General features: G+C 38.8%; 1 protein-coding gene across 1 annotated transcript; it reads left to right on the top strand.

The window, feature by feature from the left end:
• The first annotated feature begins 10,656 nt into the window (after positions 1-10,656).
• LOC137825202 (uncharacterized) lies at positions 10,657-11,448 on the top strand. The gene has a single exon (XM_068630874.1). The coding sequence runs from the start codon at positions 10,657-10,659 to the stop codon at positions 11,446-11,448; it is 792 nt and encodes a 263-aa protein (XP_068486975.1).
• Positions 11,449-12,792: the final 1,344 nt, after the last annotated feature.

Here is a 12,792-nt window from a genome sequence, read left to right as displayed (position 1 = left end):
GTCATTAGGTGAATCTAACTCCATGTCTTAAAATATTTACATTTTTGCTACTAAAATTTAAAGTAATAACAAATTTTAATATTTTTTTTATAAATTTATAAATGTTGTAAAAGATTATGTTGTATGTGAACAAATAATTTGATTAAATATTAACTCTCAATTTTATTAAGAAAATATTTTAAGTTTATGACAATCATATCAAAGGCTTAAGTTTTTTTTTCTTCCTTCTTTCGTTTCTTAGAGAAAAGTCAAATATACTGTTACTAATTTTGATTAACTTTTTTTACAATAAAGTATAAATGATTAAAACGTTTTTTTTTTTAAATTTATTCTTATCAAGTTTTCTTAAAAAATAAATTTTGTAATAATAAATTTTGTAAAACGCTAAGTGTTTTGTATGACGGACACAATAATCTTATACTTTTTGTTTTTTTTTCTTCTAATAAGTGAAGTATAACTTAGACACTAAGAACACACTAGCGTAAAAAAAAGTCCAATTACTATACCAACTACATGTCACTTTTATAGTCAAACATTGTCAATCAGAACACGATGATTTTTTTTAAATTAATGTTAGAATGTATGACTTTTAATTAGAGCAGAGGGGGCTGAATGGTTTAAAGGGGGTTTTCACAAATTTATTGTTTCGCAGAAACAATCGGTTGTTTATACCAGTAAAAATAACAACAACTGAAATTAAATAGTTTAAGGAAGAGAAAAATGCACAAACAGTTTATACTGGTTCACTCTTAACCCAAGAGCTACATCCAGTTTTCCAGAATCCACTAGGTAATCAAATCTAGATTACATACACACACCACTAAAGAAGTGACCTTGATCTCCTCAAGACACACACTTCCTTTGGCTCAGCACACACTCACCAAGAATGTTGATCTTGACAACCTCAAGAGCACACAACCCTTCTTGGCTTTACAACACCAGAATGTACACAAATCTATAGAACGAATTACACTGGTACAGAATCAACTGAAATCAATATAGAGTAATCCTATTCCACTTCTCTCTTGAATGACCAAAGCTCAAAGTGAAAACTCAAATGCTTGAAAACTCTTTGAAAAACTCAAATATGTTTTTCTTTCTTGTTGTTTGTTATAAAACATTAACAAACTATTTATACTATTCAAATCTTGGTCAAAACATTTAAAGCAGGAGCGTATTCGGTTATGAAATCAATTAAAGCTCTTTTAACAAACAAAACTGTTTCTGTTAGGATTTTAAACAAACAATCGGTTGAAATAGAGAATCAATCAGTTGTTTTGGTTTGACAGCAAGTCAACCATCCAAAACCGTTTTCAAACTTTTCCAAAAACACCTAAGTATAAAACAATCGGCTGTTTCAACAAAACAACAGGTTGTTTTTCACTTAGTTTGAAAAACACTTTAAACTTAAAAGATTTGAAAACACTTAAGCTTTAGATGACGAGTTTCCAGAGTTTGGTAAATAGTCAATCCAACTTGGTTTAGCTACAGACGGAATGAATCTGTTTTACTAGTTATTTACAACTTATCTCCTAGATTGTGCAAGAAGCGAAAATACATGATGTTGTCTATGATTATATCCGGTCCAAGACAACCAGGAAATGACATAGATGTTTATCTAAGCCCTCTAATTGAAGATTTAAAGTTAACATGGGATCAGGGTGTTGAAGTATTTGAAGAATTTGGTAATGAAACTTTCAAGATGCATGCCATGTTATTTTGCACCATCAATGACTTTCCGACATATGGTAACTTATCAGGGTATAGTGTTAAGGGTCATAAAGCATGTCCAATATGTGAAGAAGACATCGTTTCTCAACAATTGAGACATGGAAGGAAGACAATATATCTTCGACATCAAAGGTTTTTTAGAAGTCATCATCCTTACTAGAGGTTGAAAAAAGCCTTTAATGGACATCAAGAGACTGGCAATCCACCAAGTCCCTTAACTGTCGTTGAGGTTTACGAAAAGGTAAATAACATAGACTATACCTTCGGTAAGTCGAAAAAGAAGTCATCTGTGACAAACATATGCAAGAAAAAATCAATCTTCTTTGATCTTCCGTACTGGTCGAGGTTAAAAGTCAGACATTGTATAGATGTAATGCATGTTGAGAAGAATGTATGTGAAACTTTAATTGATACACTTCTTAACATTAACGGGAAGACAAAGGATGACCTAAATGCTCGTTTAGATTTGATTGAGATGAACATACGAGGTGAGTCAACACCAATACAAATGGATAAGCGTACATATTTGCCCCCAGCCTGTTACACCATGTCAAAAGATGAAAAAAAATTATTTTTTTGTTAATGTCTAAAGGGCTACAAGGACATCCCTTAAATGTGAAGAGCCTAGTGATGAAAACCCGTCCAGTCTCGAAACATTCGGCTAAGAAGATTGGAAGCAAGAAAAGGATCTCAGAAGACTCTAATATTAGGGAGAATTAAGTGTTGTTTGCTCTTCCATTGTTAGCTAGTTTTCATCAATTTGTACAAAGTAGTATAGACTTTATTTTGGGCTTGTATTACAACCATTATCTTAGGCTATGTTTTGGACCAATTTTCATGGGCCATGTATTGGGTCAATTAGAGTAGGGTGTAAATAGAAAAAGAATGAATCTAGGTAGAGTTACAATTGGGCCTCCTTGGACCCAATGCGACTCTAGACCATCTAGGGTGCATAAATAAATTACTAGAATGCAAATAGAAAGCATGAAGTGTTTTCTATGAGTGAAGATTTTTTAGGGTTAAAGCTTGCACCTTGGCTGCCCATAACATTATGAATACAAGTGCTAGCCCCCTTGAAAATGAGATTTGAATTGATAATGAAATGCTGCCCAAGTTGCTAGCTCATTTGTCTTCAAATTCTCACTCTCAAGTTTGCATTTTTATTAGTGTTTTTCTTGAATCTTAGGAGTTGGCCTAACCTCTCTTAAGCTTCATCATCATCTTAACAATTTATTTCACTCATTTTATCCACCCAATCCCACCAAATTCTGCACCCCAAAATTCATAACAAAAGACTCATAGCAATGCAAGCTAGGTTTGCATCATCTGGTAGGTCTTCAAGAGATAAGTCGTTCTAACTTTTGTTCTTCCATTTTCGTGTTGTTCCTTAATTTTTAGAATGTCTTGAATCTACTTTAAATGTGTTTCCACCATTTAAATGTGTTTTTGTTTAGTTTAATCGGTTCAAATAACTTGTTCTTTCTTGAACCATCTATATTGGTGTTTAGGAGTTCTTTTTGAGTTTATCTTGTGTGCTTTTGATTTTTGTTGAGTCTTCTTTCATTTTCTTTTGGTAAAAACAATTTATGTTGGTTTAATTTTTATTTTTTGATCCATTTCTAGTTGTCTAAATTCATGTTGTTTCCATATTTGTCATAAAATCAAGTAGTCCTTTGTTTGATTTTTTGTTTTTGGTTTTTACAATGAATATCCATGTGGTTTGAGTCTTTTTGTGCCACCCAATCCCACTAAATTACGCACCCCAAAATACAAAACAAAAGACTCATAACAATGCAAGCTAGGATTGCATCACCTAGTATCAATGCAAGATTTGAAGCTAATTGGGTTGAAGTCTCATGTTTGTCAGATCATGATGCAAAAGTTACTGCCGGTAGCTATTTGCGGGATCTTACCAAGAAATGTTAGATATACCATAACCCGTTTGTGCTCATTCTTCTCTTTTATCTGTTGTAAAGTCATTGATGCAGTAAAGTTAGATAAACTTGAACATGAAATTGTTGTTATCTTTTGTGAATTGGAGATGTTTTTTCCTCCATTCGTTTTTGACATCATGGTTCATCTAGTTGTGCATTTGGTAAGAGAGGTTAGATTGTGTGGACCAATTTACTTAAGATGGATATATAATGTTGAGTGGTATATGAAAATTTTGAAAGGGTATGTCAAAAATCATTATCGTCTAGAAGCTTCAATAATTGAAAGTTACATAACTGAAGAACGTATTGAATTTTGTTCAAAGTACATGTCAAAAGCACATCCAATAGGTTTTCTAGCCAACTCATGGCACCACAACTGTTTTATAAGTAAATGTTTATGTGATGTACATGTGGTAAGAAAATATCGATCAGAAGTCTTGGAAACACATTTGTATATATTGAATAACACATATGAGGTTATACCTTACATAGAGGGTCATAAAACCATTATGAAGAAAAATAACCCAAGACAACCAGAGAAATGGGTCTTAATGGAACATAATAAAACTTTCATGCCTTGATTTAAAGTCGAGGTGTTAAAGGATTCAACAACATCGGAGACCTTGACCTGGTTGGCTGTTGGATTGAAGTTTAATGTCATTTCTTCTACAGGTTACGAAATGAACAATTATATATTTTACATGAGTTGTATGGATGAAAAAAGTACAATTCAAAATTGTGGTGTTACTCTTGAAGTTGAGTCAATTCAGTTTTCCACTTCGAAAGATACAAATCCTGTAGTTGGATCAATGACATGCTACGGTATTATAGAAGACATGGGAGGTTAACTATACTACGTTTTTTATTCCAATTTTCAAGTGTAAATGGGTTGACAATAAGAGTGAGGTTAAAATAGATGAATCAAGATTTACATTAGTGAACTTTTGAAAGATAGGTTATCGGGATGAGCCACTTATAATGGTTCAACAAGCATCTCAGGTTTTCTACGTCAAAGATCCTACATCAGAACATAGGTATGTCGTTTTACACGGGAAAAAACAAAGGAGAATATTGATGATATTGAAAATGGTGACCCCTGTTCATTCACACCAATAATAATGAATAAAGATGACGATGTAGTTGATGATGCACAAGTAACCCGAAAAGATCACAATGAGAAAATTTACATATGAACATTCCACCCACTATGTACAAATTTAGAAATAATTTTGATAATGCGAATTTAAAGTTTTATGTATTTGTTTTATATGATTTTATTTCGATGCAATTTAACTAATGTCTGTTACCTAATTTTTTTAACATAGATATGGTTGACGATCAGACTCCGATTTCTTCTAACCCCCTTCTGGAAGATCCACCAGAGGGCCTACTAGACTAAGGTGTCTCTCATTAAGACGTGCTAGTGGTGAGAAGACACCACTCAACATTGACGTCAACATTGGAGTGGCTTCTAGTCCAAATGCTGACACTTTTAGCAACTATCTTGGAGTCGTTGTTCGTGAGAGGATCTCTATATCGAAAAATTCATGGGATGAAGTGACTGAGGTCGACTAGAATGTGCTTTGGGAGGATGTCCTGGTAATGTATACATTATTATTGTTATCATATATTGTTTTTTAATATTAATTGATCAATTTTAATTTCATGATATTTTTTTATACGCATTTTGAGATCCCTAATGTGGAACCGCTTAGATCGAAGGTTATATCTAATATCACCACTCATTCTATCAGTTCAAGTCACAATTGATGAAGAATTATGTTTTTGGACATTATAAAGGCCAAAATCCTTGTTTAAAGTGCACCAATATTGATGAGGAGACATGATGTATTTTTGTTCGAAGCCGTGAATCTGAAGAGTGGTTGGTAAGTGAACCTTGGAAGGTTGGTCAAACCTTTTTCCCCTTCATTGCACCTTCAACCACCAAACCCTAAAACCTTCATTACCATTCATTGCCATTCTCTTCAAATCCCTTTGCTGCCTTGCTCAATTCAACTCCATAATCAAGAACTTGGATTGCACCAAATATGAAGTATGATTGCCTAGTTATCCAAAGAGCATCATTAGAAAATCCATTAACAAAGCTTATATCTTGACTCATTGCACCAACTCAACTCATAATCAAATGCCAAGGATGAGAGTAGCCACTCCAACAAGAGAGGGTTTTGTAGCTGAGCAGACCATACCTGCAACTACTCAACTTCATCAAAGGATGGAAGACACTTTAAAGCATATTCAACAACAACTAGCAGTTAGTTATAGAGCTTAACCATCATGTTTAACATTTTTTTCTAACTTTTTAGTATCAGTAGCTGAACCCGTCAACTTATACGTGACATATGATTTGAATAGATTTAATTCCATGTGTAACACAATTCAGTGTACTAAGACTTGTGTTGAAAGCATATGGATGGAAGCCTCAATTCCAGAATGAATTTAACAACGGCTAACTAGTCATTACTAATCCAAGGACTACACCTATAAGAACTATGTTTGAGGGTAAGCAAAGAGTAAGTTGGGGGGAGTTTATAAGTCCTCAATTGTAGTTATTTTGATAGACAAAAAGACATGTAGCTTAGGTAAAATATGTATAAATGTTAGTAAGAATCATGCCAAAAATCTCCAACCATAGTTGCACATGAAGATAGAAAGGAAAAAAAGAAAAATGCAGAGATTATTGTAGAAAAGTTCATAAAAATAAACAAACAAGGATGGAGAAATAGAGCCAATCCGCCCAGAACATGTAGAATGGCCCAGCGGATTGAGTCCAGAGAGAAAGCTCCATGGAAAAAACTCAAAATGTTGAGCGCATCTACATACACTCAGTGAATCAAGGCCAGTAGATCAAATAATAAAAGAGAAAAAAAGGTAGAGCGAAAACCAAATGGTTGTGCAAATTAGAATACTTAAGCATGAAGAAACCAACTTCACTAAAAAAGGGTTCAAGCCCACGTACACCAAGTTTGGGAAAAAGGAAATTTTGCTTGAAGCCTAAGTCAAGCTAAACTTAACTCATGATTAAAAATGAATTTGGAGCGAATCTTTAACAAATCCTTGACTTTGGAATCTCAAGAAGCCCATGAAGAATGTTTAAGGATGAGGAAAGCCAATCCACTGAGCAAATTGACCTGCGCTGAGCGGATGATGAAACATAAAGGTAGTGGAGAAACATAGAGGTTTAAAGGATCAAGTGAGATCTAGAAAGAGGATTAGATAAATAAGTTCTATTAGTTTAGACTCAGAGAGTTTGAACCTCAAAATCAATCAGGCTATAAAGCCAAAACCTAAAAAAAGTGAAGGCTAACCTCTGTAGAAGGAAATCTTGAAGCCTACACCGACCACAACATTCAGGGATCTATGTTTGTTGTACTTTAGGCTCTCATACTTGAACTATCATTCTAAGATTTTTTTATCTTGTTGGGATTGGATGACAATGTGATATTTTTGGAGTTATTGTTGTTTATAGATGCATGTTTCTTTTATATTCAAATTCTTTAGGTCTGGTAGTTGTTAGAATTATAGGGCTAAAACAAGAGGGGGGTTAATTGTTTATCAAATATTTTCGCAAAGATTGAATAAGAATGAAGCTTTAACACAATTCACAGATTAATCAATCAAGAAAAGCAATCAAACAATGATTAAGAAACTGTTTGCAGAATTTCAATCGGTTGAAACTTCGTTTTAACCGGTTGTTTATAGCAGCAACAAAAGCAGAATTAAAACAAACAGTTATAAGGAGTGTGAGAGAGAGAAATTTACTCAGCCAATTTTATACTGGTTCACTCAAACTTTAGCTACATCTAGTTCCCAGAACAACCACTGGGTTCCCCTAGTAATCACTCACAAATTACAACTTACACAACCACAAAGAGGTGATCTTGAAACCACAAGAACCACTCACCCTCTTTGCAAACACACACCTCTAGCCAGAACAACCTCTGACTTTACAAGATTTCACGCACACTTACAAGTTTATGAAAGAACAATTACAAGAATAATGAAAGCAACAGATTACACCTGAGTTTACAGGAATCATAAAGCTCTTATGATCTTACCTTGAACCAGTGCACAACTATTCAACAATCTTGCAAAACTTTTGAAAACTTCTTTCAAAACCAATCTCACTATATTTGATATAAAACTTCTGTATTTTATTTTAAAAGAAAAGCTATATTTATAGCACTCAAAACTAGTCGTTCTAGGTAGCATTTATGAGCCAAAACAGTTTTGATTCACATCCAAAACAAATTAATAGGTTTTCAAAAAGATGTTATGAAATGTCACAATCAACCGGTTGAAAAGTCAGTTTAACCGGTTGAATTGGTTAGGCAGTTATTTAACCAAGTCAAAAATAGTTTTAAAACCTTCAAACAAGCCAAGTGGCAAACAACCGATTATTTTGAGATTTCAACCGATTGTTTTTCTCTTTGCTTAGAAAAACAGTTTTCTCTTTCAAAACAGATTGAGCAAGCTTGGGCAAGGGACTAGAAAATATATTACAAAGATTCTAAACACTCTAGACTAAACCCAAACCAAAAGCAACACAACTTCAATCTTCATCATGGATTTAAAACATCAAAGATCTCATGTTCTACAATCTTCCCCTATTTGATGGAGACAAATCCTTGGGATGCTTTTTGGAATGTTATTGTTTAGAATCTGTATAACGTGCATTCATAAGCAAACATAGACATACAGGATAATCTATTCCATTCAAACAGGCACCACAAAGTAGTTCCCAATAGGTGATTTCCAAAGAGGAACATCAAGCAAATCAATGTGAGAAACCAATAAAACATACAAAGGTGCAACACAGATAAATAATCGGTTATTTCACAGAAATAACCGGTTGAAATTTTGTATCAGAGTTTCAAATAAGTTTCAAATTTCAAACATAAACCAGTTATAGCAATGTTTAAAATCATAAATAAGTGTAGATATTAGAATATTACATATCCCAAACACTTCTCCCCATATTTGTCTTCTCAAATAGACAAAAGGAAGGATAAAAAACAACATAAAAATGAAAAGAGAAATTGTTCAGAAATTTAAACCAACAATTTAGAATGAAGGAATGTTATCCCTCTCAAACTGTAGTTCCAGAAGTTGATTATGAACCTCTTTTACCTGTTCATCCAGGTTTGAAAACCTTGAATCCGTATAGTTGAACCTTGACTCGCACAAATCATGGAGATTCCTCTGATTTTCAGCAAATGTGGCAATGTGGTTTATCATCAGCCTTTCAAAAGGAGATATTGAAGTCATCCTTTCTCCCATGTAACCATCACTAGGACCAACCTCATGAGTCTCAGCAGCAGGTTCCTCTTGAGTGGCTGCAGCTTCAGGTTCATCACAATCTTTGGTTCCACTAGGGCCAGCTTGGTCACCATCTTTGCTAACCCATCTCCCACCAATCTTAGTAAATCCCATTTTGCTTAGGGATCCACTATTAATCTCACTTGAAGGTTTGATAATTTCAGCCAACTCCTCTTCAATATCCACTTCAAAATAGTGTAGAAATTTAGAGATTAAAATAGCATAGGGATAGTGGAAGTCACTTAACCTTATGGATTTTTGCATATGATCCTTGATGATGTGAATCCAATTAAGCTTCACTTTGTTCATGATGCAGTAGATCTGTACCGTCCCGGGGTGATCAACCGAAAGTCAAAGTCAAAGTCAACACATAGAGGTACGTCGCCCAAAGTAAGACGTCGCCCTAGAGTTGGGTGGCGGCCTGTGGGACCCTCCGCACATAACGAACGATTGAGTCAAAGGGGCACGTGGCAATGATCACGTGCTCGTTAAAGATCTCCAGGGAAGGCTGCATGCAGGACACGTGATTAATTAGGGCACCCACGGAGTATGATGGCGCGAGAGAGACAACGCTCAAGTTAGAACCCAAGCGGCCACAAGGTTATTCATTGCACTCCAGATAAGAAAGTCCATGGGCCAGATACGTTAAGATCCTAGGGATAGCGGCGCAAGGACCTTTTCCAAGGAACCCTAGGTAATAGCAGCAGCGCAAAGGTAAACCCTAGTTTTCACCTATATAAAGGGCACGAAGAACCCTAGTAAGGGACGCTTTCACAGTTTTTACAAGCTTTAACCTAATTCTCATAGTTACACAGAGCACAAACCCTAGTTGTCTTCGCAGCACCCCGCAGTGAGCACAAGGCAATTAGGGCAACACAGTTTTAGCCACACAGTTTTGGTCATTGAGACTATTATATAGTTTCTAGTCACTTCGGTGTTTCTCGCTAGCTGACTTGATCGTCGGAGTGCAAACGGCCGCGAGGGCGCCCCTTTGTTCTTCTTTTTCAGGTACTCACAGACAAGGCAGAACGAAGGTGCCCTAGCTCGTTAGGACAAGCCACGCATAAAGACGACCCAGGTCAACCGACCGGAACATTTGGCACCCACCGTGGAGCCGAAATAAACATTGGTTCCACCACACAAGTTTTCAATTCCAGGTTTCAAAACCCAGATAAATCGAGAGGATCTCCAGAGAGCCATGACCACCCTACCAGCACGCGCCAGGAGTGAAGAGATGACCCTGCAACCACTCATGGGTATGGTGCAAGGGCTGCAGGACGCAGTGGCAGCCTCAAAGGTGGAGCAGGAGCGCGTGCAGGACGCAATGGCAGCCTCAAGGGTGGAGCAGGAGCGCATGCAGGCGGATCTGGCAGCCTCTCAAGCAAGAAACGACGAGCTCCACCACGCCAATGAGGAATTACGCCGTGGATGGCGTGGCAGAGACGAGCCTGAGGCTGCATCCCCACCCAGGGAATTCACAACACCGTTTTCACAGGCAATTCTGGAGACAGCGATTCCCAACACGTTCACGGGACCCAAAACGACCTTCACAGGGGTAGAGGATCCCGAGGCACACCTCACGGCGTTCCACACACAGATGTTGCTTTTAGGCGATTCAGACGCTGCGAAGTGCAAGCTTTTCATGAGTACCTAGATGGGGATGGCTATGGATTGGTTCATCAGCCTCCCAGAGGGCCACGTCACGTCCTTCGCCCAACTTTCACAACTGTTTAGAGAGCAGTATCTAGCCAATAGAACTCCCGCCCCAGTCTCGTACGACCTTTTCGACGTCAAGCAGCTCCAAGGCGAGACCCTAAAAGAATACATAAGTCGTTTTGGGGCGCAAGTGGTGAAAGTAGGCACCACGGAGGAGCCCATGATTGTGTATGCGTTCAGGAAGGGGGTACGTCCCGGATCTTTCAGTAGAATGCTTAACTGCAGTCGCCCCAAAACTTTCGCCGAAATAAGGCGACGAGCGGTAGAGCATATTGCCTCAGAAGGTGAGACATACGAGAAGTGCACGACCGCTGCGCCTGCGCGACCCAAGGCACAGATACGTACGCAACCTGTTCGGGTTCACCAAGCCGCCACAGAGAGAAAACACTCAGAAAGGAAGCGCGCCTACGAGCCAAGGAGAACCCAACCTAGGGGTCGAGCTGAGGAAAGGAGAGGAGGAAACAGGCCACCGAAGCACAACTTTGTGATGGAACTCAAAGATCTGATTGCGGTGCCCAACATAGCCGACAGGTTGAGGCCATCGGTGAAGTCTGACAAGGCGCTGGGACCCCACAAAGAATCATGGTGCGAATTCCACGAGGCATTTGGGCATCATATTAACAATTGCTTGGCGCTGGGTCACCAATTGGATGAACTCGTAAAGAATGGCTTCCTGAAGGACTACTTGGTGGAAAAGCAGACAGGACACACGGCGAGGTCCATACCATAGCGGGTGGGTTCTCGGGCGGTGGGTGTACTGCGTCACAACGCAAGAAGTATGCTAGGTCCATAATGTCAGTAGAGACTTTTGAGGATCATTCACCCGACGTGGACATCACATTCACCAAAAAAGATCTCAAGGACGTTGTGCCCCATGACAACGATCCCATCGTGATTTCGCTCGTCACGGCGGGAAGGATGGTTCATCGAGCATTGGTTGATCAAGGGAGCTCAGCAGACGTGATGTTCTGGCCAACTTTCGAAAAGTTACAGTTGTCCCCAAACCATCTGAGACCGTATGGGGGCTGCCTATACGGCTTTGCTGGCGACCAAGTGGAGGTCAAGGGATACATTGAGTTAAGAACGACATTCACCGATGGGGCGGCTTCGCGAACAGAGAAGGTCAGGTACCTGGTCGTAAATGCCCCCTCATCATACAACATCCTGTTAGGGAGGCCAACGCTCAACAGGGTAGGAGCAGTGCCCTCCACTAGGCATATGAAGGTCAAGCTACCTTCGATGGAAGGGGTGGTTATCACCATCCATTCTGATCAAAAGGAGGCAAAGAAGTGCTATGAAAACAGCCTTAAGAATAAACGATCGGTGTGCCACGTGAGCACAACGCCACCCCCCGGAGCGGAACCCAGACAGCAAAACCAGCGAGTTGGGGACACAACGCTTGAAGTAGTCGCCGAAGGGGATACGATGATGTTAGATGTTGAGAATCACCCAGAAGACAACAGGGAGTCAGGAATTGCGAAGACGGTCATCGCCAGTGAAAGGAGGCCCCAGTCGGTCAAGGATTGGCTCGAGAAGGAGATCGGCGGGAAGACATTCAAGCTAGGAAAAACCTTAGATGACGAAACGCGGGACCAGATCGTCAAAGTGATAAGTGGACATCTGGATGCGTTTGCGTGGTCCGCATCAGATATGCCGGGAATTGATCCTGACTTTTTGTCCCATCATTTGACAATAGACCCCCAAGTCAAGCCGGTCCGTCAAAGAAGAAGGAAGTTCAATGAAGAAAGGAGGCAGGCGATCAAAGAGGAAACACAGAAACTCCTCGCTGTAGGCCACATCAAGGAAGTACAGTATCCGGAGTGGTTGACTAATGTTGTGTTGGTGAAGAAGAGCAACGGGAGATGGCGAATGTGCGTCGATTTCACAGATCTGAACAAGGCGTGTCCGAAGGATTCCTACCCTTTGCCCAGTATAGATGCCCTGGTGGACAGTGCAACAGGGTGCAAGTTGTTAAGCTTCCTGGATGCCTTCTCGGGGTATAACCAGATCAAGATGCACCCCAGGGATGAGGAAAAGACTGCCTTCATGACGGAAAGGTCGTGCTATTGCTACA

The sequence above is a fragment of the Phaseolus vulgaris genome, chromosome 8, assembly GCF_000499845.2.
Source record: "Phaseolus vulgaris cultivar G19833 chromosome 8, P. vulgaris v2.0, whole genome shotgun sequence".
Classification (NCBI taxonomy): Eukaryota; Viridiplantae; Streptophyta; class Magnoliopsida; order Fabales; family Fabaceae; genus Phaseolus; species Phaseolus vulgaris.
Note: the sequence above shows the minus strand (reverse complement) of the source record. Positions and strands in the feature narration are given on the sequence as shown.

Coding starts and splice junctions, on each gene's coding strand:
- LOC137825202 (XM_068630874.1), top strand. CDS start 10,657: ATGGGGATGGCTATGGATTGGTTCATCAGCCTCCCAGAGGGCCACGTC.